Below are 26,220 nucleotides of genomic sequence, written 5' to 3' on the forward strand. Positions count from 1 at the left end.
CCCCCCACTTCCCTATATTGGTGGTCTCAAGGTTGGCAAGTGTGATAGTTAATATTGTTAATAAATTAAAGGTGTTTAATGATAATACAAGAATGTTTAATACATATAGTTAATATTGTTAACAAGTTAAAGGTGTTTAAAGATAATGCAAGCATGTTTAACACATATAGTTAATATTTTTAAAAGGTTAAAGGTGTTTAAAGATAATGCAAGCATGTTTAACACATATAGTTAATATTGTTAACAAGTTAAAGGTGTTTAAAGATAATGCAAGCATGTTTAACACATATAGTTAATATTGTTAATGAGTAAAAGGTGTTTAGTGATAATACAAGCATGTTTAACACATAAATTCCTTTCTTTCATGAAGACAAGAATATAAGTTGGTGTATTACCTGATTCTGATGACTTGCATTGATTGGAATCAGACAGTAGTGCTGATAACGTCCGCATTTTCAAATGGAGGGAAAAAAAAGTCCTCCTTTCTGTCCAATACCACATGAAAGTGGTTGGTTTTTGGCATCTTATTTGTTCAGCTTCCGTACTCCTTTTTATACACTTTACAAGAAATACATTGGCGGCAAACTCCGTAGCTTGCTAGCTTGTGCACGCCAGCTTTCTGAGACTCTTATTTTGTTAGCGCAGGCAGGATGAAGCAGAGCTTTTATTGTGCAACTGTGCAGTCGGTCTTTGGAGTTTTGACGACCGGTACGGCGCCACAGTCTGTTGAAATAAAAAGTGTTTCTCGCCTCCCTGTCGGAATTTTTTTCTTAATAATGAGCTGGCAGCAGCCAGCGTCATCTCACAAGACCCTCGGTGCCGTGAATGTCAATCAAGTGACGAAAGTGACGTCATAGTGAAGATTTATGATAGCTCATTTTTAGGACTATTTTTTTAATGCCTGGCTGGCGATCGACTGACACACCCTCCGCGGTCGACCGGTAGCTCGCGATCGACGTAATGGGCACCCCTGGTGTAGAGATTCCAGTGGGTGTGCGGAAGTGTCGAAAAAACGTAAACAAGAAACTTTATTATGAGCAGAATACCGTAAAAACCTAATAAACATAAGCGGTAGCTCAGTGAGCTTGTAGTACCTCATGACGTGTCTGTGAATCATTTGAAACAAAGTTGCTAAAAATATTGATATGGAAATAGTCCGTTGGAGTTAGAAGCATGTTTGTGTAATTGAGAGATTAAAAACTCAAATTGAATTCAGTTTAGTTTTATTGCAGGGACACGTTACTTTTTTTTTTTAAATCACGTGTGAAATTTAAGGCCCTGGCGGTCGGATCTGCCCCGCCACATCCTTTGTATATTGCCCGCCACATCTTTTAATGTAGCCTTACATGTCATTTAATGTGGTTGGCCACATCATTCAATGTGGCCCCCCTAGGTTGTTCAACGTGGTCCGCCACGTCATTTGATATGGTCTGTCATGTTATCTAATGTGGCCCGTAACGTCATTCAATGTGGTCCGTCAGGACGAGGCCAGACTGTTCATCAAGGATAAAGATGGTATCCTTTAAAAACACAAAAGGATCTGCTCCTATAAAATAAACAGTAATAACCAAGCGGCGTGAGGGTCTACGTATTCAGTGTAAGTTCCGAAGTACACTAAAATTCAACTTTGAAACGGAACCCGTACCTAGATGGAGGACTTTCGGTATGTAGCGCACGTGCAAATCAGTGACATCATTTTAAATCCATACACCGCAATGAACTCCATCAACCTTATCCAGATTCTTTGAAATGTTATATGCATTTGTTAGTCACGTCATTTTTCTTCAGGGTGAACTGTCCCGTCTAGCTGAGATCAAAAACTCACTAGCCATATTCTGCATGGCCACCTACGGAGAGGGAGATCCGACAGATAACGCCCAGGATTTCAATGACTGGCTACAGGAAAATGATGATGAAGACCTCTCTGGACTCAACTACACGGTCAGTTTTTAGTTTTTCCCTTTTTAGTGTGGATATTTTAAATCATTTAATAGCTATCTAGTCAGAAAGGAACAGGTAGCTCTGAAGGATAATGAAACAGCCGTTCAATTTAGGTGTTCCATTAAGTAGTTGGAGGTTTTGGTTTGTGTGTGTGGTCACGCACCACAATGAAGAACATGAGGGTCAAAGGGTTCGTTCAGTGGCACAAAGGATTGCCCAACTCTGTTGATGCGAGTGAATGTTTCTACCCTCTGTCTCTCTCTCGTTCTCTGCACAAGTTCTTAAAAAATTCAAACCATTTCCTACTAACAGATAATTTTATCCCATTGGGAGGGATGCAGTTGATTTATAGTCAGTCCACCGCAGCAGTGATTTGTATATACTGTATGTTTTTGAATAGCAAGTCACAGTAAATTTTGAAACCTTTTCCGCATTTGGCTTGAGACTGTATGTAACATCTTATCGCCCAAATTCGCAATTGAATTCTTTATTTTTGATAACTTTGTGGCACTTTAATCAGTTACTTTTATGCACCTAAATGCATCATATTATGATTTGTTTCTACATTTAAAACACTTTTTTGTGGTCTACATAACATGTAATGGTGGTTCTTTGGTCAACATTTTGCATAGATTATGTTTTACAAACTATCTTCTAGCTGCTTTCTGACTGTCTCTTCAGGACGCAGCTTTTTGTGAGTGGTTTTATTTACGTGCCTCCACTTCGACAGTCTCGGCAGAGTCCTTGAGGGTGCATGGGAGTTTCTCTTCTCTCCACAGAGAAATGCTGTAGCTCTGACTGAGTGATTCGGGTTCTTGGTCACCTCCCTGACTAGACTAAGATGTACTTATGTACACTACCGTTCAAAAGTTTGGGGTCACCCAAACAATTTTGTGGAATAGCCTTCATTTCTAAGAACAAGAATAGACTGTCGAGTTTCAGACGAAAGTTCTCTTTTTCTGGCCATTTTGAGTGTTTAATTGACCCCACAAATGTGATGCTCCAGAAACTCAATCTGCTCAAAGGAAGGTCAGTTTTGTAGCTTCTGTAACGAGCTAAACTGTTTTCAGATGTGTGAACATGATTGCACAAGGGTTTTCTAATCATCAATTAGCCTTCTGAGCCAATGAGCAAACACATTGTACCATTAGAACACTGGAGTGATAGTTGCTGGAAATGGGCCTCTATACACCTATGTAGATATTGCACCAAAAACCAGACATTTGCAGCTAGAATAGTCATTTACCACATTAGCAATGTATAGAGTGTATTTCTTTGAAGTTAAGACTAGTTTAAAGTTATCTTCATTGAAAAGTACAGTGCTTTTCCTTCAAAAATAAGGACATCTCAATGTGACCCCAAACTTTTGAACGGTAGTGTACATGTTATTTTTGAGGTTGGTTTTTTTTAATACATTTGCAAAAAATTCTGCATTCCTTTTCTTTTTGTCAAGATTAAGTGCTGAGTGTACATTAATAAGAAATAAAATAACCTTTTTTGATTTTAGTAAATGGCTGCAATGAAACAGAGTAAAAAATGTAAGGGGGTCTGAATACTTTCCGTATCCACTGTAAGTTCGAACTATACGCTACTTTGTATTAAAAGTGGCAACAGCGCAGGATTCATGTGCATGGACGAGCCAGTCTGCCCCACAACAATGGAGAAAAAGAAGGAGGTTATTAACTACAACTACAGATGTCCGATAATATCGGACTGCCGATGTTATCGGCCGATAAATGCTTTAAAATGTGATATCGGAAATTATCGGTATCTGTTCCAAAAAGTAAAATTTATGACTTTTTAAACGCCGCTGTACGGAGTGGTACATGGACGTGGGGAGAAGTACAGAGCGCCAATAAACCTTAAAGACGCTGCCTTTGCGTGCCGCCCCAATCACATAATATCTACAGCTTTTCACACACACAAGTGAATGCAAGGCATACTTGGTCAACAGCCATACAGGTCACACTGAGGGTAGCCGTATAAACAACTTTAACACTGTTACGAATATGCGCCACACTGTGAACCCACACCAAACAAGAATGACAAACACATTTCGGGAGAACATCCGCACCGTAACACAACATAAACACAACAGAACAAATACCCAGAACCCCTTGCAGCACTAACTCTTCCGGGACGGTACAATATACACCCCCCGCTACCCCCTAACCCGTCCACCTCAACCTCCTCATGCTCTCTCAGGGAGAGCATGTCACAAATTCCAAGCTGCTGTTTTGAGGCATGTTAAAAAAAAAAAATAATGCACTTTGTGACTTCAATAATAAATATGGCAGTGCCATGTTGGCATTTTTTTCCATAACTTGAGTTGATTTATTTTGGAAAACCTTGTTACATTGTTTAATGCATCCAGCGGGGCATCACAACAAAATTAGGCATAATAATGTGTTAATTCCACGACTGTATATATCGGTATCGGTTGATATCGGAATCGGTAATTAAGAGTTGGACAATATCGGAATATCGGATATCGGCAAAAAAGCCAATATCGGACATCTCTAACTACAACGTCGAACTACAATGGCTAACTCGGGCAAAGCACTTTAGTTTAGTTTCTACCATGTTTGAAAATAACCGCTGACGTCACACTGGCGAAAAAGTCACAAATTGGCCAAATTCCAAACTGCTCGTTTCGCGGAAATATAAAGGACGGCGAGATTATTTTATAAATATCTTCGCCATGCCTCCGTGGGTTAATTTAAATTTTTTGTGACTTATGCAGATCCCAAATACACAAAAAGAAGTAAGACATTTTGGTTTTGCATAGTCTTGTATCGATAACAAACTTTGCTTGATAATATAATGCTCTTTTTCGATCATTTTAATGTAATCCGGTAATACTAATCGTCAAGTTTTACAGTGGTTATCATTACTACCGTTTATGTGCATGTAGCACAAATGTTGCCCGCAGCTGCTGAAACCGATGCAAAAACAAGACCGCTCTTGTAACCCATAACAACGCGTGTATAGGGTGGTTATCGACGCTGGAAAAGTTACCGTCTTCATTCTCACTTATCGTTAGGTCAATTGATTTTATCGAATATCGGCCCAGGCCTGGTTTTACCTAATAGGTCCCTTTTACACTATTTCCTATTGTACAGCACGAAAAGGCTTTGAATCTTGTGTTTCTGTATTCTTTTTTGTTGTTTTACTGAGCTCATTAAAATCAATAACGGAAGTAAGGCGTCAAAGTGAGGGTGAATACACTTACTGTATTATTAAAGCAAGAAACCCAGTTAACCCTTTATCTTCTAATAGTCCCCAGTACACGTAAGTTACATTTCTGCTGGTAACTTCCACCCGTCTGCCTTTTTTAAAAAAAAATGAACCAGAGATGCTGATTTTTTTGCAATTGTAATTCAAATGTATTGTGGGCAGATCGCTATAGACAAGTGCTTCACAATTAATTGGACTGTTCTTTTGATATAGCAAGAAAACTGCTTAGAATTGTAAACCAATAAGTCTACATTTCTTTATGTAGGTGTTTTCTCTGGGCAACAAGACATATGAACACTACAACGCAATGGGGAAATATGTCGACAAAAGGTTGGAAGAACTTGGGGCCAAGCGCATCTTTGACCTCGGTTTGGGAGATGATGACAGCAAGTAGGTGGAAACAAGTTTAGTGAGACCTAAATGATTATATTTGTAGTTGTTACTTATAAATATTGATGAACAATTTTTTTTTTAAATGTTGTCTCTCAGTTTGGAAGAGGATTTTGTCTCATGGCGAGAGCAGTTTTGGCCTGCTGTCTGCGAGCACTTTGGAGTGGAAGCCTTAGGAGATGACTCAAGGTTTGTTTACAGTAATATTTACATGGTTCCTATGTGAAATATACCTCAACTTAACTTGATTACATAATGTTACACAACAAGCTCTTTTGCTGATGCTGTGTGCATGATGCCTTGTCTAAACTATTGTCTTTCAAGTTAACTGACCGCTGTTTTCTCAAGTAGCATACGACAATATGAGCTGAAGGAGCACACCGACATGAACATGAACAAAGTGTTCACCGGAGAGATTGGCCGTCTGAAGAGTTTTGAGGCCCAGAAGCCGTAAGTATTGTGCCAAAAAAATGAGTGTGGCTTTTTTTTTTGGGATTGTTGCAGCCTAAAATGCCGGCAAATTGTTTTTTAATATCATTCGTGACCCCAAAAGGGACAAACGGTAGAAAATGGATGGACAAATGAATAAACTTTTTTTTAAAATTTGTTATTAATGTTTAAGTGTTCCTTGTAACTTCAAAAAGCACAGCATTTCAACAAAAATTGGAAAATAAATACTGTATTAATGTTTTACTCATTTTACAGCACACATAGTTAAAAGTAGACACTAGATAGATAGATAGATAGTACTTTATTGATTCCTACAGGAGAGTTCCCTCAGGAAAATAAAAAAGATGGCAGTAAAAGCATTATGAATAATAATAATAAACTCAACTAATAATTAGAGATGTCCGATAATATCGGACTGCCGATATTATCGGCCGATAAATGCTTTAAAATGTAATATTGGAAATTATCTGTATCGGTTTCAAAATTATCGATATCTGTTTCCAAAAGTAAAATGTTTGACTTTTTAAAACGCTGCTGTGTACACAGACGTAGGGAGAAGTACAGAGCGCCAATAAACCTTAAAGGCACTGCCTTTGCGTGCCGGCCCAATCACATAATATCTACGGCTTTTCACACACACAAGTGAATGCAAGGCATACTTGGTCAACAGCCATACAGGTCACACTGAGGGTAGCCGTATAAACAACTTTAACACTTTTGCAAATATGCGCCACACTGTGAACCCACACCAAACAAGAATGACAAACACATTTCGGGAGAACATTCGCACCGTAACACAACATAAACACAACAGAACAAATACCCAGAACCCCTTGCAGCACTAACTCTTCCGGGACGCTGCAATATACACCCCCGCTACCTCCTACCAAGCGCCGCCGCCCCCCAACCCCGCCCACCTCAACCTCCTCATGCTCTCTCAGGGAGAGCATGTCCCAAATTCCAAGCTGCTGTTTTGAGGCAAGTTAAAAATAATAATGCACTTTGTGACTTCAATAATAAAATATGGCAGTGCCATGTTGGCATTTTTTTCCATAACTCGAGTTGATTTATTTTGGAAAACCTTGTTACATTGTTTAATGCATCCAGCGGGGCATCACAACAAAATTAGACATAATAATGTGTTAATTCCACGACTGTATATATCAGTATCGGTATCGGTAATTAAGAGATGGACAATATCGGATATCGGCAAAAAAGCCATTATCGGACATCTCTACTAATATTAATAATAATAAATAATAGTTATAGATCAAAACTTAACCAAAGGCTTCCTTATTGTCTGCTCTGTTGTCTACTAGTTGCATACATTATGTATGTTTTTCAGTTGAAAAGTTTTTGGAGTGAACATTATGCATTATTTGAACTATTTTAAATCACCCTGTGTTGACTTTGTTACATTCAAGTGATGCCCTCCCATTCACAGGCCATATGATTCGAAGAACCCCTTTTTGGCTCCGGTCACTGTCAACCGCAAACTGAACAAAGGCGGGGATAGGCACCTGATGCACCTTGAACTTGATATTTCCGGCTCCAAGATCAGGTGAGTGTTGGCTCACAGCTTGATAAAAGATGACACACTGAGTGCGTGACGTCTTTTCTCACGAACGACCAAAGTCTAACTCGTGACATTGCGCTTTCACAGATACGAGTCAGGAGACCACGTGGCTGTTTTCCCAACAAATGACGCAGTGTTGGTGAACAAGTTGGGGCAGATCCTTGGAGTAGACCTTGATGTGGTTATCTCTCTGAACAACCTTGATGGTATGGCATTAAAAGCGCAAAGTACTATAACTCAGCCAGCTCCTCCCTCCCATTTATCATTAATCCCTCTAATTACTGCTATTGTATGTTACTTAGATTTTGAAGTATTTATACTCTTTTACAATTCAACGCTGATGGCTAAAAAACTAAATGCTTCATTATGACAGCTACACACAAAATATGGGATGATCTTGTATGTGTTTTTATAAAAGAGAGACCTAGTTAATTGATACAGATTTGTATTTTATCACTAATCTAGGTATCAAAACATGTTTATTTTTCAGAGGAGTCCAATAAGAAGCACCCGTTCCCTTGCCCTACCACGTACCGTGTGGCTCTAACTCACTACCTCGACATCACGCACCCTCCTCGCACCAACGTCCTTTATGAGATGGCACAGTACGCTTCCGATCCCAAAGATCAGGAGAACATGCGCAAGATGGCATCCTCATCACCCCAAGGAAAGGTCAGTGCTTCGGATTGGTGGGCTTTTTAAAAGAGTAATGATAATACATTCTCTATTAGGACTATGATCTCGTAGTGCAGGGGTGTCATTTGTGGCCCACAGCTAATTTTGAAAGGTCTGCGGCAAATTTTTAAAATTCTATTATTAAAAAAAACAAAAGGGGAATAAAGGAGTGCACAGGAGCAATGTTATGAGAAAAAGTTGCAATATTGACACTAACAACACAAAGCTGCCATGTTTTTAACTTTAAAACTGTCCATTTATTTTCTACCGCTTGTTCCTTTCTTGTTAAAAAAAAAAAAAACGTACAATCAACGGATAGATCTGAAGTTGATTTCAACCAGGGATGTCAAACATGCATCCCACGCTTCATTTTTAAATGAAAGAAACTGCTGTTCTCAATGTGTCCACTGGATGCCGCAATATCAATTATGTTAGGTGCACAGTAAAGCGGGGCTTCGACTCCTCCCCCTCGACCCAACATAAAACCTGATTCGAACACATTTCCACAAAATGTCTCTGTCAAAAAAGACAAAGTGGACGCAGAGTGTTCCAAGAAAAAAAATCATCCTCCTATTGATTGATTGATTGATTGATTGATTGAGAAGTTTATTGACAACTTAAAGAATTTAATCCATGTAATACTTTAAAAAGGCAAATGGATGGCACAAAAAGCCAAAAGGCTTGTTTCCATTGTGGTCCATTAAATATTCATCACATTTGATACATTCAATAATAAAAGATATATAACCTGTAACATGTATATAAAAAAATAACGTAAAAAAAATGGATGAATTATGTACATATACACAGTATACATGTCAGGAGATTTGAAAAACAATATATACAAAAAATGGGGGGGGGGGGTAATATACACTATGTACACTACCGTTCAAAAGTTTGGGGTCACCGAAACAATTTTGTGGAATAGCCTTCATTTCTAAGAACAAGAATAGACTGTCGAGTTTCAGATGAAAGTTCTCTTTTTCTGGCCATTTTTAACGTTTAATTGACCCCACAAATGTGATGCTCCAGAAACTCAATCTGCTCAAAGGAAGGTCAGTTTTGTAGCTTCTGTAACGAGCTGAACTGTTTTCAGATGTGTGAACATGATTGCACAAGGGTTTTCTAATCATCAATTAGCCTTCTGAGCCAATGAGCAAACACATTGTACCATTAGAACACTGGAGTGATAGTTGCTGGAAATGGGCCTCTATACACCTATGTAGATATTGCACCAAAAACCAGACATTTGCAGCTAGAATAGTCATTTACCACATTAGCAATGTATAGAGTGTATTTCTTTAAAGTTAAGACTAGTTTAAAGTTATCTTTATTGAAAATAAGGACATTTCAATGTGACCCCAAACTTTTGAACGGTAGTGTACATGACACTATGTCCAAGAGTGTGCAAAACAGAATGAGAAAATATATATACACTATAACCACATATAAACCTGTTTGATGTTTCGAAGAGCTGCTGGGGATCAATTTTGGTTCAGATCAGGAGGTTGAGCTGAGCCATGATTTTATGGCAGTTTTAAAATTTAGTAGGGAAGTTCGAATATTAAGGTATTCATCGAAGTGAATAGGAAACCACATATCTTTGAGCCAAGTTTTTTCTGTAATGAGCATCAACAAAAGAAAACTATGCTCAAGGCTCACGCACAAGCACTTGAAGGACATCCTGAAATTGTCTACCAGATGTGACACCTGATATTGATGCACTTGTGAAAGCTAAAAGATGCCACGTTTCAAGAGTAAAATAAAAAAAAATGGTAACCCCACTTAAAATGCTGCATGAGACATTGCATCTTGATATATTCTGTGAAAAGGATTGGCTTCCGTGGAAATTTAAAGAAGGTGAACAGTGTGTGATCTACTCAATCCTCTTGAATAGTTTCTATCTCAGTTTGTATGGTTTGTTGAGTTAGCAAAGGATTAATATGTGGAAATGACAAAGGAGGTATCTGTTACAGAGAAGAGTTTTTATTATTTTGTTCAATCTCAGATAAATACACTGAGACAAAGTCTTAAGTTCATTGTGTTTTTCATTGTGTATCTGCAACTGCACCAATTTTTTTCCTCAGAATTTTCCACTCACTTGAAGTGTTTTGTCAAGAGGATTATTTGTGATGTGTACATTTTTCAGAATGTGCTTGTTCTATTTTGGGCCAAAGTAAAACAAAACAATCTTCAGTTATCGTAATTGTATTTTTAAGTTATTACGCCAGAATTTTACTAGTACGGCCCAAGTGGGAATAGATTTTTTAAATGAGATTTAAGTGTTCAAAGTAAAAATAATATATACTGGCATTTGAGGTTTTAACACTTTTTATGAGTAGGGGCCTTTTGGATCCCCCAGACCTTTTAGTCAGACTTTTTGTGTTACCCGTCATTGTTCAAACAATAATAATGAATGGGAAGAATTGGTGTTTTGAAATATTACCTATTCAAGGCTCCAACTACTTCACATCAAATATTCCATTTAGAAAATTTTGGGGGAAAAGTTTTCTTTGAATAAAAAAGGCATAAAACTTTCTTTTTTTTTAAATTAAGAACGTAATGGCAACAATCTGAAGACGATCTATAAATATTTAAGTATTGAAAGTAAATAAAATATTAATATGCAACATATATCTTAACACTTTAATGACTTAGACCCCTTTTGGGTCCCTGGACCTTTTAACGTTCACCAAAATTGAGGAGAGCCTTAAGGGTTACAGTTTATATTAAATTGGTTTTGAAATTCAAAAATATCTAAATGAGGACAGTCGGTTTGATGAAGTGCGCCGTAGCAGCAGTCGTACGTTAAACTGACACAAACTATTATTAACGTGCGGGACTTTTGGGACTAGGAGGAAATATTGTGTTAAAACGTTTGTGTGGCGTTGCTTCCTTATTTGTGATTATTCATCTACCCATGCGTGCTAGCGGCATTTGAACTGAATGTGACAGTGTGTCATAATGTCGACGGTCAGCTGGATAAAAGGAATACCAGTAGTAGTATCATTAGACCAGAATTTTAACGGTCTTCCTGGACCGACCTAATTAGGAACCCAACTTGTATTTCAAAATACCTTTAAGGTGGGGTAGTGGTAAGTCAAGGTACCACTGCGGTGTGTGTGTGTGTGTGTTATGAGATTGTCTTATTCTTGCTCTTTTCTTTTCAGGCGCTTTACCAGAGTTGGGTTCTGGAGCCCTGTAGAAACATCCTTGCCATTCTGGAGGACATGCCATCTTTAAGGCCGCCCATCGACCACCTGTGCGAGTTGCTGCCTCGTCTCCAAGCCCGTTATTACTCCATAGCCTCTTCCTCCAAAGTAAAGCACACAGTACACACTGATTTTGTCCTGATTTTCCCCCTTCCGACCAAAGATTGTCTCATAATTTATAAGATCGTCTGTGGTCTGATGTGTGTTAGGAGTGAATTTGGCCCGATAATCGGCAGGTCGGGCCGATAATAGTAAAGGTTAACCGTGATCAATATTCATGACCAAAACTCTTAATGTCTGTGGGTGGTGCCTCCTGAGTCATCACAGTAGGAATAGTGACGTGATACAGAAAGTAACCAATCAAGAAACGAGCTGACTGAGCGAGGACCAAGGAAGTTAGTGTAAACAATCTAGAACTGGGCGACATAATGATTTTATCGATAAATTCAATTTTTTGCTGCAGACATTTTTTAATTTTTTTTTTAAATTGATGTTTTTTGTCCTCTTCGTGCGGCATACTTTTTGGCTCCATGAGCTTCTGTAGCTTTCACCCTCCCTCATATTTCCTTAGCGGAGATTCACACACCTAGCAAAACATGGCAGTAGTTTGGTTTTGCGGCAACAGGCGTGGAACAAATGACTGCACGCTGCAAAGTTTGCTTAAAAAAGGCAGCAGAACAACAAACTTATTCCAGCATCTGGAACCGATGCCTGCAAATGTAACTCTTTACAAGGCGAATAAAACCATAATAACAATCAAACTCCAGCTAAAAAGCGGCTTACTGTGGGGGAATTATTTACACCAGATATGTACGATGATAAAGGAGCATAGTGGAGAGCAAACACTAAAGCAGTCGCTCTGCACACCGCCAAGATGTTTGAATGAAAAAGGCTGTGTTTATTTCATTCACTTACTAAAACTATAGTCCTCTTAATGTTTTAATTGTTTATTTATTTGCATACAATGTACAATACTACATTTTTATTTACAGAATTATTTTATACTAGACAGAAGTATTAAGTTAGCACTAATGTTGGATTGTATTTATTTACATGCAATGCACAATGCTACATTTTTGTTAACTAAAGTATTTTATTCAAGACAGAAGCATTGCTTTCCACAAGAAATTTGAATGTTGCTAAGAGTAAGATGTAGTGTCTGTAGTGTCATTTCAAACTGCTAGTGTTTGATCAAATAAAAGAACAACTTGTTCTGATTTATCTCTCTTATTGGTATTTATTGATTTCTTTAAATATTGAAAACATTTCGAGAGTTAATTTTTCGGCCATATTACCCAGTCCTAAAACGATCCGTCAACATAATACATAAACTGCTGTGACACAATTAACCGCCGTAGCAGTAGGCCTACTACTCTAATAGCAGCCATTACCTTAATTAAAAATACCTCTCTCGAGCTTGCTCAGTAGATTATAAAGCCCATGTTCACGCTGTCTCCATGGTTTTTTTTCTAGCCTTTTTTTTCGGTAGTTTGGGATTTTTCTGTCATCAACAGTCCCAAGACCGCCATCATTCTCTCTTCTTGTATGTTCTCTTCCATGTCGCCTGTTTTTGTGTGTTTCAGTCGTTGCTATAGTGGTTGCTAAGTATCTTCTTATTCAATATTATATCACATTTATTCACGCAAGATTTCTGCTCACACCAGGCATGGTGGTGGGACGCAATCATTATGAGTAGAGATGTCCGATAATGGCGTTTTTGCCGATATCCGATATTCCGATATCAACCGATATATACAGTCGTGGAATTAACACATTATTATGCCTAATTTTGTTGTGATGCCCCGCTGGATGCATTAAACAATGTAACAAGGTTTTCCAAAATAAATCAACTCAAGTTATGGAAAAAAATGCCGACATGGCACTGCCATATTTGTTATTGAAGTCACAAAGTGCATAATTTTTTTTAACATGCCTCAAAACAGTAGCTTGGAATTTGGGACATGCTCTCCCTGAGAGAGCATGAGGAGGTTGAGGTGGGCGGGGTTGAGGTGGGGGGATAGGGGATTGCGGGGGGGTGTATATTTTAGGGTCCCGGAAGAGTTAGTGCTGCAAGGGGTTCTAGGTATTTGTTCTGTTGTGTTTATGTTGTGTTACGGTGCGGATGTTCTCCCGAAATGTGTTTGTCATTCTTGTTTGGTGTGGGTTCACAGTGTGCCGCGTAATTGTAACAGTGTTAAAGTTGTTTATACGGTCAGTGTGACCTGTATGGCTGTTGACCAAGCATGCCTTGCATTCACTTGTGTGTGTGAAAAGCCGTAGATATTATGTGATTGGGCCGGCACACAAAGGCAGTGCCTTTAAGGTTTATGGCGCTCTGTACTTCTCCCTATGTCCGTGTACTACTCCGTACAGTGGCGTTTTAAAAAGTCATAAATTATACTTTTTGAAACCGATACCGATAATTTCCGATATTACATTTTAAAGCATTTATCGGCCAATAATATCGGCAGTCCGATATTATCGGACATCTCTAATTATGAGTGTGGTGTACTGAGTTGACAAGATCGTAGCACACCATACACGTAAAGATCAAAATGGCTAAATGCCTGATTTTTTATCTTTTTGTCTGTAAGTGATAAATTGCCTAAGATTTAGAAAATCTTTGTGTGTGTCAGCCTTAAGTTTCTCTTCACCAACCAAATTATGTTCTTTGTTATCAACACATTGTTTTTGCTGTAAACACCCTCGAAAAGTTTGCACTTAGACATTCACTGTATAACTCTCTTCCACAGGTTCACCCTAACAGCATCCACATTTGTGCCGTGTTGGTGGAATATAAGACCAAGACAAACCGTATCAACAAGGGAGTGGCCACTAATTGGCTGAAGAACAAACTGGTGGCGGACAATGGCCACAAGTCCACCGTTCCCATGTACATCCGCAAGTCTCAGTTCCGCCTGCCCTTCAAGGCCAGCGTCCCAGTGATCATGATAGGCCCTGGCACAGGAATCGCTCCTTTCATGGGCTTCATCCAGGAAAGGGGCTGGCTCAAACAGCAAGGTATTTATAGTGGCCCGTGTGGCTTTGTTTGTACTTTTACGACCGCTTTTCTCCACACGGTTAGAAAGGCAGGAGATAGGGGAGAACGTGGTTGCTTGTCACAGTCGGCGTATAAAAATTCACAGAATTGGGATCAGAGCTCACCTACAAAGTGTTCTCGAGAGTAAGATGGCTGAACTTCAAGGGAAAAGGTAGAACTGGGCGGATAAAATGATAACAATATACAGTATATCGCGATAGACATGTAATAGATAGCAATAGGGATGATACTCGAAACCGGTTTTCCCGGTTGTTTGATAAGAAAAGAACCGAGTCCTCGGACTCGAATCCCTTTTTGAGAACCGGTACCCGTTATCGAGACCACTATAGTAAAGGAAAAGAGTTGATTCTTTATTCGAATCCCGTCCCTGACCAGAAATGCTCCGTGGGACATCACAAGAATTGACGTCACGTAGCTCAGTCATTAGGCGCAGATAGCGAAAGCAGGAAAACAATGGACGGGAAAAAGCGCTCCAAGGTGTAATAAAGTTCAAAACAAAAGCTATCATCCATCGAATATCTTTACTGAGAGATTTTAGCAGGGTAAAACACAGGACGAACACTTTTACGACCAACCGAAAACATAGCAACCAGGCTAGCAACGCACCTCCTTTACGGCAGCTGTCGCAACGTTCTTAAAACAACCGCAGCACATACATATATATACAACATATCTCCCTTTTTTAACTTTTGTTTTTCTTTCCTTGTAAACAAAACAAAATCACACTGTAGATGTGTTGTCTGTCTAATTATAAATAATGCAGACGAGGCGTGTTGGCTAAGTTCTTGATGTTTACTTTCACAGCGTGGCAATGCAACACTTTTCGGGGCTACCGCGCATGCTCGTAACTCCCGTTGCATGCTGGGTAGTGTAGTTATATTCTCTAGCTCATAACATTTTTCCCCCTATAAAGAAATAATGTTAACTCAATAAAGGGTATTTCTTTTTTTAGCTTTAACTTTTCATTTTTTAGCATTGTAACCACATTTGCAAACAACTTTTCTCTTCATAGAATTTTCTTTCAATAAAGAAATAAAGTGCAAAAATGTCAAAGCATCATAACAAACAGTTATGTCAAATAGCAGCAGAAGTGCACTTTTTGGAGAGCTGTATTATTTTCAGTTTTGTGCCCAAGGGACTGATTTTATTTAACACTATATTATTATTTATACACCTATAGTGATCACAGAGACAGGTTGTTTTTGTGTTACTGTATATATTTGTTTCTCTGAAAAATCCCACTTAATATACTTTGGGTAACAACAGTCAATATTTATTTATTTTATTTTATTTTTTTAGGTGGGTAACAGTCAATATTTATTTATTTATTAGATTTTATTTTTTTATTATATAATAAAAGTGAGCTTTTGTTAAACCAAATATTGTGTGTTTTTTTCCATATACAACAACCTATCTGGACTCGATAAGAGAATCGATAAGGAATCGGTTCGATAAGAGGATTCGATAATAGGCTCGAACTCGATAATTCCTTATCAAACATCATCCCTAGATAGCAATATAAAATGCGTTTGATAAAAGGTTTGATAAATACGTATTTTTTGGTCAGAAGAAACCAGAAAGGATGACGAATGGTTGGTTGCATGAACAAAGCCACTCGCGGTCTGGTAAGCTAGCAAAACCAGCCAATCACGTAACAGTATCAACAATCAAATTTAGTTGCGCCATCTTGTCTACTTTACGACTCCCACTTGGCGCACTACAACACATATGATGACAGAGTATACCGTATTTTCTGTACTATAGACCACATCGGTATATAAAGTTAAAATACCAATGATTGTCAAACACACACTAGGTGTGGCGAAATTATTCTCTGCATTTGACCCATCACCCTTGATCACCCCCTGGGAGGTGAGGGGAGCAGTGAGCAGCAGCGGTGGCTGCGCTCGGGAATAATTTTTGGTGATTTAACCCCCAATTCCAACCCTTGATGCTGAGTGCCAAGCAGGGAGGTAATGTGTCCCATTTTTATAGTCTTTGGTATGACTCAGCCGGGGTTTCAACTCACAACCTACCGATCTCAGGGCGGACACTCTAACCACTAGGCCATAAGCCGCACCCAATAAAATTTAGAAGAAAAAAATATTTTTCCTATATTATCCAAACTAAATTGTAAACGGCAGATATATACATTGTGAAAGGAGTTATTTACACAGAAATATTTGGAAATGTTTATTTACATACCTTTTAATTGTTTTCAAACGGTGTCTGTAAAACGGCTGATCAAACTAAACAGAAGTCATCTTCATGGACCTGCTAGCTGCGGAAGCTAGCTCTCCAATCAGCTAAACAGACTCAATAATGCCACGGTGACGTTTTGGTGACTTTACTGAGGAATTTGTGAAACTGGAACAATACAAAAAGAATGACGTTGTAAAGTGAAAATACTAACACAGACACTCGTAAACGTGTTAGCATATTTGCTAATGCTAACAACGCTTGCTTGATTACATTACAATAGCACGTACAAATATGTATGCAAACAGTCCTTCAGACATAAGGTGGTTTAGTAAGTAGAAATATTTTTTTTATGCTGTAAAACTTACAAACGTCCATACGAGTACAAACCTTATGGGCGACTAGAAAAACGGCACTTGTACTTCCGGCTCTAAACAGAAGGGCACTGCAGCACCGGCAGTGAGCAAACTCCTCCAAAGGATGGCGCCATGGCACAAAAAAACCACACTTTTTCAGTATTGTTGCTTGTTTTTGTTTCCGTAAAACAGGGGTCACCAACGCTGTGCCCGCGGGCACCAGGTAGCCCGTATGGACCAGATGAGTAGCCCGCTGGCCTGTTCTAAAAATAGCTCAAATAGCAGCACTTACCAGTGAGCTGCCTCTATTTTTTAAATGTTATTTATTTACTAGCAAGCTGGTCTCGCTTTGCTCGACATTTTTAATTCTAAGAGAGACAAAACTCAAATAGAATTTGAAAATCCAAGAAAATATTTTAAAGACTTGGTCTTCACTTGTTTAAATAAATTCATTTATTTTTTTACTTTGCTTCTTATAACTTTCAGAAAGACAATTTTAGAGAAAAAAATACAACCTTAAAAATGATTTTAGGATTTTCAAACACATATACCTATGCAATGCCAGGCTTCCCACTAACTGACAAAGAAACAGATAACATATTTGGTGTCCAGTTCAAAGTGTGGCATGATTTATTTAAAAATTTGAGAGTTTACTTTTGTATTTTTAATGAGTTATTATTTGTACAAACATGGTGCAAAGTAATTCATGATTTGTTAAAAAATGTTAGTGGCTAGCTAGTTAAAATGGGATATTGTGATTTCACAAGACTGTCTTAGAAGTGATCATTTAAAAATGTTCAATTTGAAAAATGTGCACTTAGAGAAAATATAAAAATAAAGTGTTGCATATTGATATTTATGTGTTTCTATATATGTTTAGTGTGAGAAATCATTAAGATGATCAGTGTTTCCACAAAGATAAATATCATTAATTATTAATAATAACATAGAGTTAAAGGTAAATTGAGCAAATTGGCTACTTCTGGCCATTTATTTAAGTGTGTATCAAACTGGTAGCCCTTCGCATTAATCAGTACCCAAGAAGCAGCTCTTGGTTTCAAAAAGGTTGGTGACCCCTGCCGTAAAACAACCACACCGTTTTATAAGCCGCAGTGTACAAAGCGTGGAAAAAAAATGTATGGCCAAAATTAACCTTTGCCCTATTTGAAAAGCGTGAAAAAGATCAACAGCAGCAAATATGGTGACGCATATCGATGTTTTGTCTCCGCATGCAGGAAAGGAAGTCGGCGAGACGGTGATGTTCTTCGGCTGCAGACATAAAAATGAAGATTATATCTACCAAGAGGAGATGGAGGAAGCTGAGAAGAATCAAGTCTTAACACAGTTGAATGTTGCGTTCTCCCGAGACCAGGAACATAAGGTAAAGTTTGAGACCACATTCACCTCTATAAAAGTTTCCAGTCGTTACTCCAAAGTTCACTCGACTTTTAACGAGATATAGTAGCAGCCTGACTTGTGCTCAGGCTTGCATGCAAAGTTATGAGGAGAATAGTAAATCAATATTAAGTTTAGGTAAACTTTTTCATTTATTTATCTAACCTTTATTTAACCACGAAAAAAATCCCATTGAGATTAAAAAGCTCTTTTTCAAGGGAGTCCTGGCCAAGAGGCAGCAAAGGTACACACATAATTACATTCACATTACACATTAAAATGACAGAATGGACATCACGTACAACAGTTACATATAACTGAGGCTCCTTCAAATGCTCTCAGTTTAGATTTAAAAGCATTTAAGGCTAAGCGGCACACTTGATGCTTAAAAAAGCCACAGGCCAAATGATACTCAAGCATCGATGCATTATGAAACACAGGGATGATACTGTGTCCCCTCAATGCCTCCATGTGTGTATCACTTTAAGAAAAAAAACATGTGACCAGTGCAGCTTCTCTGTCATTTGATTGCAGGAAATTCATTATCGGCTCACAGGTGACATTTCGTACTAAATAAAGGAGAGGAGAAGCGTCGGTTTTTGTCATCATCATTGGTCTAAATCACATTTGTCAAACTCAAGGCCTGCTACATCATTTTATGTGGCCCGCGATAGTCTGGAAATAATGTGCGGCCAAAAAGCACTACATGTCTCTCACTAAACATCTTTCAATTTTGACAGAATAATTGCATGTACTACATGTTGTTTAAACTTGAATGTTATCTGACCATGCAAAACACATTATGTTAACAAAGTGCGGCCCGCAGCTCCACTTTTCTTTGCCCGCAGCATATTTTGAGATAAAAAAACAAAAAAACAGTAAGAATGTAGAAAAATAATTATGTAAGGAGAAATAAGCTGATAATTTTAGACCAATAACTCAGGGGTGTCCAAACATACTGAATAGTCAAAGTATGTGGGGGCCATTTGAAAATGGTTTTATTTTGTAAAAAAAAAAAAGATAAAAACAGACCATCCATTTATCCATCTTCTTCCGCTTACCCGAAGTCGGGTCGCGGGGGCAGCAGCCTAAGCTGAGAAGCCCAGACTTTCCTCTCCCCGGCTACTTCGTCCAGCTCTTCCCAGGGGGACCCCAAGGCATTTCCCAGCCAGCTGGGAGACATAGTCCCTCCACAGTCTCCTGGGTCTTTCCCGTGGTCTCCTACCGGTCGGACGCGCCCTAAACGCCTCCTCAGGGACTTGTTTGGGGGGCATTCTGACCAGATGCCCCAACCATCTCATCTGGCTGCTCTCAATAAAAACAAACATTAATCATATTTAAAATTAGGGCCTGCTTTGTGTTTATAAATGACAATAAAAAGCCACCCTTTGCTCTGATTTTTTTTTTTGCACACTCTTGGCATTCTCTCGATGAGCTTCAAGAAGTAGTCACCTGAAATGGTTTTCACTTCACAGGTGTGCTTGAAGCTCATCGAGAGAATGCCTAGAGTGTGTAAAGCAGTAAACATGGCAAAGGGTGGCTATTTTAAAGAAACTAGAATATAAAACATGTTTTCAGTTATTTCACCCTTTTTTGTTAAGTACATACTGTAACTCCACATGTGTTCATTCATAGTTTTAAAGCCTTCAGTGACAATCAACAATGTAAATAGTCATGAAAATAAAGAAAATGCATTGAATGAGAAGGTGTGTCTAAACTTTTGGCCTGTTTCTAACAGAACTAAGAAAAAGGAAACAATTCTAAACTGTGAGATAATTTTGGTCTTATAGCGCCAATTAAAGTTAATGTTCAAACTGTTCTGTTTACTATTTGGCTCATTCACCAGAGTTGCGTTTTTCATCTTACTTTTTGCGCAGCTGTTGGTTTATTAAAAACAATGACATTCAATAACTATTCATGTTAGGTCAAATGTAGTGACTCTTTTAATCCAGCAGATGACGAATGACATTTATGAAACTGCAACACGGTGCCAGTGCTGTGTCGGTACAGCTAGTGAGTGTGCCACGCACTCACTGAAATGTCATTCACCCATCACTAGAAAATGTGGGATTTAATTTTTTTTAATATTATTACTTCACGCTTCATATATTGCAGCTTCACCACATCGTGGATTTTTTTAAAGCCTATTCTGCAACATATTTGGTCTAAATTAAGTTCCGTATTTTTCGGACTATAAATTGCAGTTTTTTTCATGGTTTCGGCCGGGGGTGTGACCATACTTGCCAACCCTCCCGTTTTTAGCGGGAGAATCCCGGTATTCAGCGCCTCTCCCGACAACCTCCCGGCAGAGATTTTCTCCCGACAAACTCCCGGTATTCAGCCGGAGCTGGAGGCCACGCCCCCTCCAGCTCAATGCGGACCTGAGACTGAGTGGGGACAGCCTGTTCTCACGTCCGCTTTCCCACAATATAAACAGCTTGCCTAATGAATTCAAACGAATGGAAACAAGAATTTCAGTTCATCCAGGACAGTTCGAAGGGGAAGGTGTATGTTGCCTGTAAATATGTAGAACAGACTTCTCCATTGAACACAGTGGCCGAAATGATATACTCATCATGAACGGAGAAGTTAAACAGGACAATACTGCCATCTAATGGATAACCACCGGAACACTGAAATTCAAGTATTTCTTTTATGTAAATAAAATAAATAAATATATATATATATATATAGCTAGAATTCACTGAAAGTCAAGTATTTCATACATATATATATATATATATATATATATATATATATATATATATATATATATATATATATATATATATATATATATATATATATATATATATATATATATATATATATATATATATATTTATATATATATATATATATATATATATATATATATATATATATATATATATATGAAATACTCGAGTTGGTGAATTCTAGCTGTAAATAACCACGCCCCCAACCACGCCTCCCCCCCCAACCCCCCTTCTTTAATATGCATTTTCGGCCGGTGCGACTTATACTCCGGTGCGACTTATACTCCGAAAAATACGATATTTTAAAGTTTGCAAATGGCTAAATGAACAAAAAAAATGCTACAATAGTATTGGCCACTCGAGGAGACCAAACAAATCAGAATTCAATATCGTGGCCACTGATAGGCTCAGCTTCAGCCAGTTTTACAATATTGGATTAAAATAGTGTAAAGGTGACTAAAATGTATTATTTTATGTTTAGAGGGTTCTCATAATGTTGAAATTTTTTATTTAGAACTCCAAAAACCTGTTTGGTTATGCTTTAGCTATGTCAATCAATCAATGTTTATTTATATAGCCCTAAATCACAAGTGTCTCAAAGGGCTATGTAAATATTTAATTTATAATCAAGGATTCCTACTTTCATGTCTGGAACCAATTAACCGCGATGAAGGAGGGTTTACTGCAACAAATGATGTTTATTTATATGCTGTTTCCTTCCCTCCTAGGTCTATGTGCAGCACCTCTTGAAGAAAAATAAGGAGAACCTTTGGAAGCTCATTCATTCAGACAGCGCCCATATTTACATTTGCGGGTATGTTTTCTTGTCACTTATGATTAATAATGTCAAGGATTATGGATTATATCATCCTGAATTGTTTTATATTGCTATTGTCAAGTTTTGTGGCAGCATATAAACCTGTAGAACAGCCATTCTCAAACTGTGGTACCATCTATTGGTACGCCAAAGTATCACTGAAGTATTCAAACACCGTGTTACTGTTCAAACTGTGTGTAATGTTACAGTGGCCAAAAATATACTTGCCTTGTTTTTAATGACTATTTAGGCCTACTAGGCTGCTGTGTTTTAATGTTGGTCATTATGGTCGCACTTGGAGAGCCAAGTGTTTTCTGAGGTGGTACTTGGTGAAAAAAGTTTGGAAACCATTGCTTCAGAGCAGGGGTGTCCTTTTGCGGCCTGCAGCTTGTTTTTTTATCGGCCCGCGACACATGGAAAAAAGACAAAATGAAAATATCTTGAATTAGAATATTACACCAAAAAAGTACAATATGCCATTTTGGGAGAAATTGCGTGTGAATGCTGAAATGTGCAAGCCAAATTGAAATGCTAATGTTAGCACGCTAACAGTTGGAATGTGTCAAGTACCAAGTCATATGACTTTGAAGCGTACACATTAGAGATGTCCGATAATGGCTTTTTTGCCGATATCCGATATTCAGATATTGTCCAACTCTTAATTACCGATTCCAATATCAACCGATACCGATATATACAGTCGTGGAATTAACACATTATTATGCCTAATTTTGTTGTGATGCCCCGCTGGATGCATTAAACAATGTAACAAGGTTTTCCAAAATAAATCAACTCAAGTTATGGAAAAAAATGCCAACATGACACTGCCATATTTATTATTGAAGTCACAAAGTGCATTATTTTTTTTAACATGCCTCAAAACAGCAGCTTGGAATTTGGGACATGCTCTCCCTTAGAGAGCATGAGGAGGTTGAGGTGGGCGGGGTGTGTATATTGTAGCGTCCCGGAAGTGTTAGTGCTGCAAGGGGTTCTGGGTATTTGTTCTGTTGTGTTTATGTTGTGTTACGGTGCGGATGTTCTCCCGAAATGTGTTTGTCATTCTTGTTTGGTGTGGGTTCACAGTGTGGCACATATTTGTAACAGTGCTAAAGTTGTTTATACGGCTACCCTCAGTGTGACCTGTATGGCTGTTGACCAAGTATGCGTTACATTCACTTGTGTGTGTGAAAAGCCATAGATATTATGTGACTGGGCCGGCACGCAAAGGCAGTGCCTTTAAGGTTTATTGGCGCTCTGTACTTCTCCCTACGTCCGTGTACACAGCAGCGTTTTAAAAAGTCATACATTTTACTTTTTGAAACCGATACCGATAATTTTGAAACTGATACCGATAATTTCCGATATTACATTTTAAAGCATTTATCGGGCCGATAATATCGGCAGTCCGATATTATCGGACATCCCTAGTATGCATGTAAAATTAGTAACGCAAAATATTTAATCGCGGTTAATCGCAGTTTGTGCATAGTTAACTCAAAATTATGTGCAATATCGCAGATAGATATAAAAAAAATGTATCATCGATAAGTGGACCCTAGACCGATCATTTACAAGTTTTAATACCATGACTGGCCAATTAGTTTGCTTCAATGAAATGTTTTTTAAACATTATGCTTTTTTTAAACAGCGCAACACAAAAAGGACATGAACCCACTTTTAATGACAATAAAAACAATTAGCCTGCAGTAGAGATGTCCGATATTATCGGCCGATAAATGCTTTAAAATGTAATATCAGAAATTACCGGTATCTGTTTCAAAATTAGCGGTATCTGTTCCAAAAAGTAAAATGTATGACTTTTTAAAACGCTGCTGTGTACACGGACGTAGGGAGAAGTACAGAGCGCCAATAAACCTTAAAGGCACTGCCTTTGCGTGCCGGCCCAGTCACATAATATCTATGGCTTTTCACACACACAAGTGAATGTAACGCATACTTGGTCAACAGCCATACAGGTCACACTGAGGGTGGCCGTATAAACAACTTTAGCACTGTTACAAATATGTGCCACACTGTGAACCCACACCAAACAAGAATGACAAACACATTTCGGGAGAACATCCGCACCGTAACCCAACATAAACACAACAGAACAAATACCCAGAACCCCTTGCAGCACTAACACTTCCGGGACGCTACAATATACACACCCCGCCCACCTCAACCTCCTCATGCTCTCTCAGGGAGAGCATGTCACAAATTCCAAGCTGCTGTTTTGAGGCATGTTAAAAAAAATTATGCACTTTGTGACTTCAATAATAAATATGGCAGTGCCATGTTGGCATTTTTTTCCATAACTTGAGTTGATTTATTTTGGAAAACCTTGTTACATTGTTTAATGCATCCAGCGGGGCATCACAACAAAATTAGGCATAATAATGTGTTAATTCCACGACTGTATATGTCGGTATCGGTTGATATCAGGAATCGGTAATTAAGAGTTGGACAATATCGGATATCGGCAAAAAAGCCATTATCGGACATCTCTAATTTGTATATTACCTGTAATACAAAACAGCCTTTTCTTAGTTCCTTTGCACCCCGTAGGTGTGCTTATGGGAACATTTACTGAGACCAATAATCTCTTTTTTTGATGAACACTGGGAAAAACCATGAACGTGAAGGCATAGACTAATCTGTTTGACTTTTTAGGGACGCAAGAAACATGGCGAAGGATGTACAAACGGCCTTTTACGAAATCGCAGAAGAGCTCGGAGGCATGGCGCGCACGCAGGCCACGGAATACGTCAAGAAACTGATGACCAAGGGACGCTACTCACAGGACGTGTGGAGTTAAAACCCTCCCCCCAGCCTCAATCTAACTTTAATTAGTGTTGTCTGTTTTTTTTTATATCTTATTTTATCTGGACTGGATGTGTAAATCTTTAACACGTTCATATTCAGCCTGGATCATGATGCTAAAGGGGAAAGCCTTACTGTACCTCCGCAGGTGATGTAGTAAACCCACTGCACAATTTTAGTCTCCTACTCATCTGTGTACTATTGTGTCCCTGGACCACCAGCACCGTGTGGGTCTCCTATTGCCGTGTGTTATTACTCTGCATTTTGTTTTTGTTGTCAGACAAAAGGGAGACTCAGCAATGATCTAGAAATTAGAAGATGCAAACTCAATGCCGTCATTTCAATTCATTTTAATTAGTGTCAAAGTTCAACAAACATTCAAGTTTGTCAAGTTTTATTGACTCATTGATCCTAAACGGCTTTTGTACATTGTGCTAATTCACTGTGAATGCAAATAATGCAACAAAAATCCTGCTTTTAAATGGAAATTGGCAAAATAACACAGCATTAGGGGAAATTATGTCCCACTGCAGGCAGTTTTTATTAACACTTTTGAACACTATACAGTAGTTTATTTCAATGACAGAGGGAAATGTTTTAGCAAACTGGTGATAAAATGTTTTTTACAAGGGATTTTTTTTAGTCTGATACTAATTAGCTTTTCAGAAGCAAGTATGGTATGCAGAAGAGATTCTTTACTTTGTTTTATTTCATACAAGCATGCATTAAAATAAATATTTGAATGAACATAGTACAATGTTTATATCCCAAGTTGGAGCATTTGAATTACCTGTAACTAGCTTTGTTTGATGCATTTGACTGAAGAACACATCTATACCTACATATACATACATACATACATACACTGTATGTACATACATACATACATACATGCATGCATGTACCTTGTCTCTGTGTTCCCTACAACGTAATGTGAATTCAAAGTCAAGACCGTTTTGTTCTGCCGACCAGCTCGAGAGCTACCTGTGCCTTTTTAAAAACTGCCTTACATATCGGGTTTGTAAATGTCATAAAACCTTCCTGTTATGTCCCTCCCGAATGTTTAATTTTACATACACTTGAGACTCTTCAGTGTTAACTTTTCCCCATTTCCCCTATATGCATATATATATATATATATATATATATATATATATATATATATATATATATATATATTATTTGATTGCAAAGACATGCTTTTTTTTTCTTTTTCTTTTTTTTAAAGAGAAAAATAAAATTTTAATAAATTGTTAAATGGATTTTCTTTTTACTGCAATTCAATATTTCCATTGTCCCACACTGGTTTAAACTGAAGTTTGTATTAATTGTTATCATATGAAAATTAGT

The 26,220-nt window shown here is 38.1% G+C and overlaps 1 protein-coding gene across 2 annotated transcripts in view; it reads left to right on the forward strand.

The window, feature by feature from the left end:
* The window catches only part of porb (P450 (cytochrome) oxidoreductase b), a 65,454-nt gene extending 40,410 nt beyond the window's left edge, over positions 1–25,044 (forward strand). For both annotated transcript variants that reach the window (XM_062068179.1, XM_062068180.1), the window contains 12 exons: positions 1,789–1,941; positions 5,444–5,568; positions 5,668–5,757; positions 5,920–6,018; positions 7,463–7,579; positions 7,682–7,800; positions 8,085–8,266; positions 11,440–11,589; positions 14,235–14,502; positions 18,333–18,478; positions 21,959–22,044; positions 24,721–25,044. In XM_062068179.1, coding sequence (XP_061924163.1) covers positions 1,789–1,941; positions 5,444–5,568; positions 5,668–5,757; positions 5,920–6,018; positions 7,463–7,579; positions 7,682–7,800; positions 8,085–8,266; positions 11,440–11,589; positions 14,235–14,502; positions 18,333–18,478; positions 21,959–22,044; positions 24,721–24,865 — 1,680 coding nt within the window. In that variant the 3' untranslated portion in view covers positions 24,866–25,044. The remainder of the gene's footprint in view (positions 1–1,788; positions 1,942–5,443; positions 5,569–5,667; positions 5,758–5,919; positions 6,019–7,462; positions 7,580–7,681; positions 7,801–8,084; positions 8,267–11,439; positions 11,590–14,234; positions 14,503–18,332; positions 18,479–21,958; positions 22,045–24,720) is intronic.
* The last annotated feature ends 1,176 nt before the right edge of the window (positions 25,045–26,220 follow it).

Source organism: Entelurus aequoreus, linkage group LG13 (genome assembly GCF_033978785.1).
Source record: "Entelurus aequoreus isolate RoL-2023_Sb linkage group LG13, RoL_Eaeq_v1.1, whole genome shotgun sequence".
NCBI lineage: Eukaryota > Metazoa > Chordata > Actinopteri > Syngnathiformes > Syngnathidae > Entelurus > Entelurus aequoreus.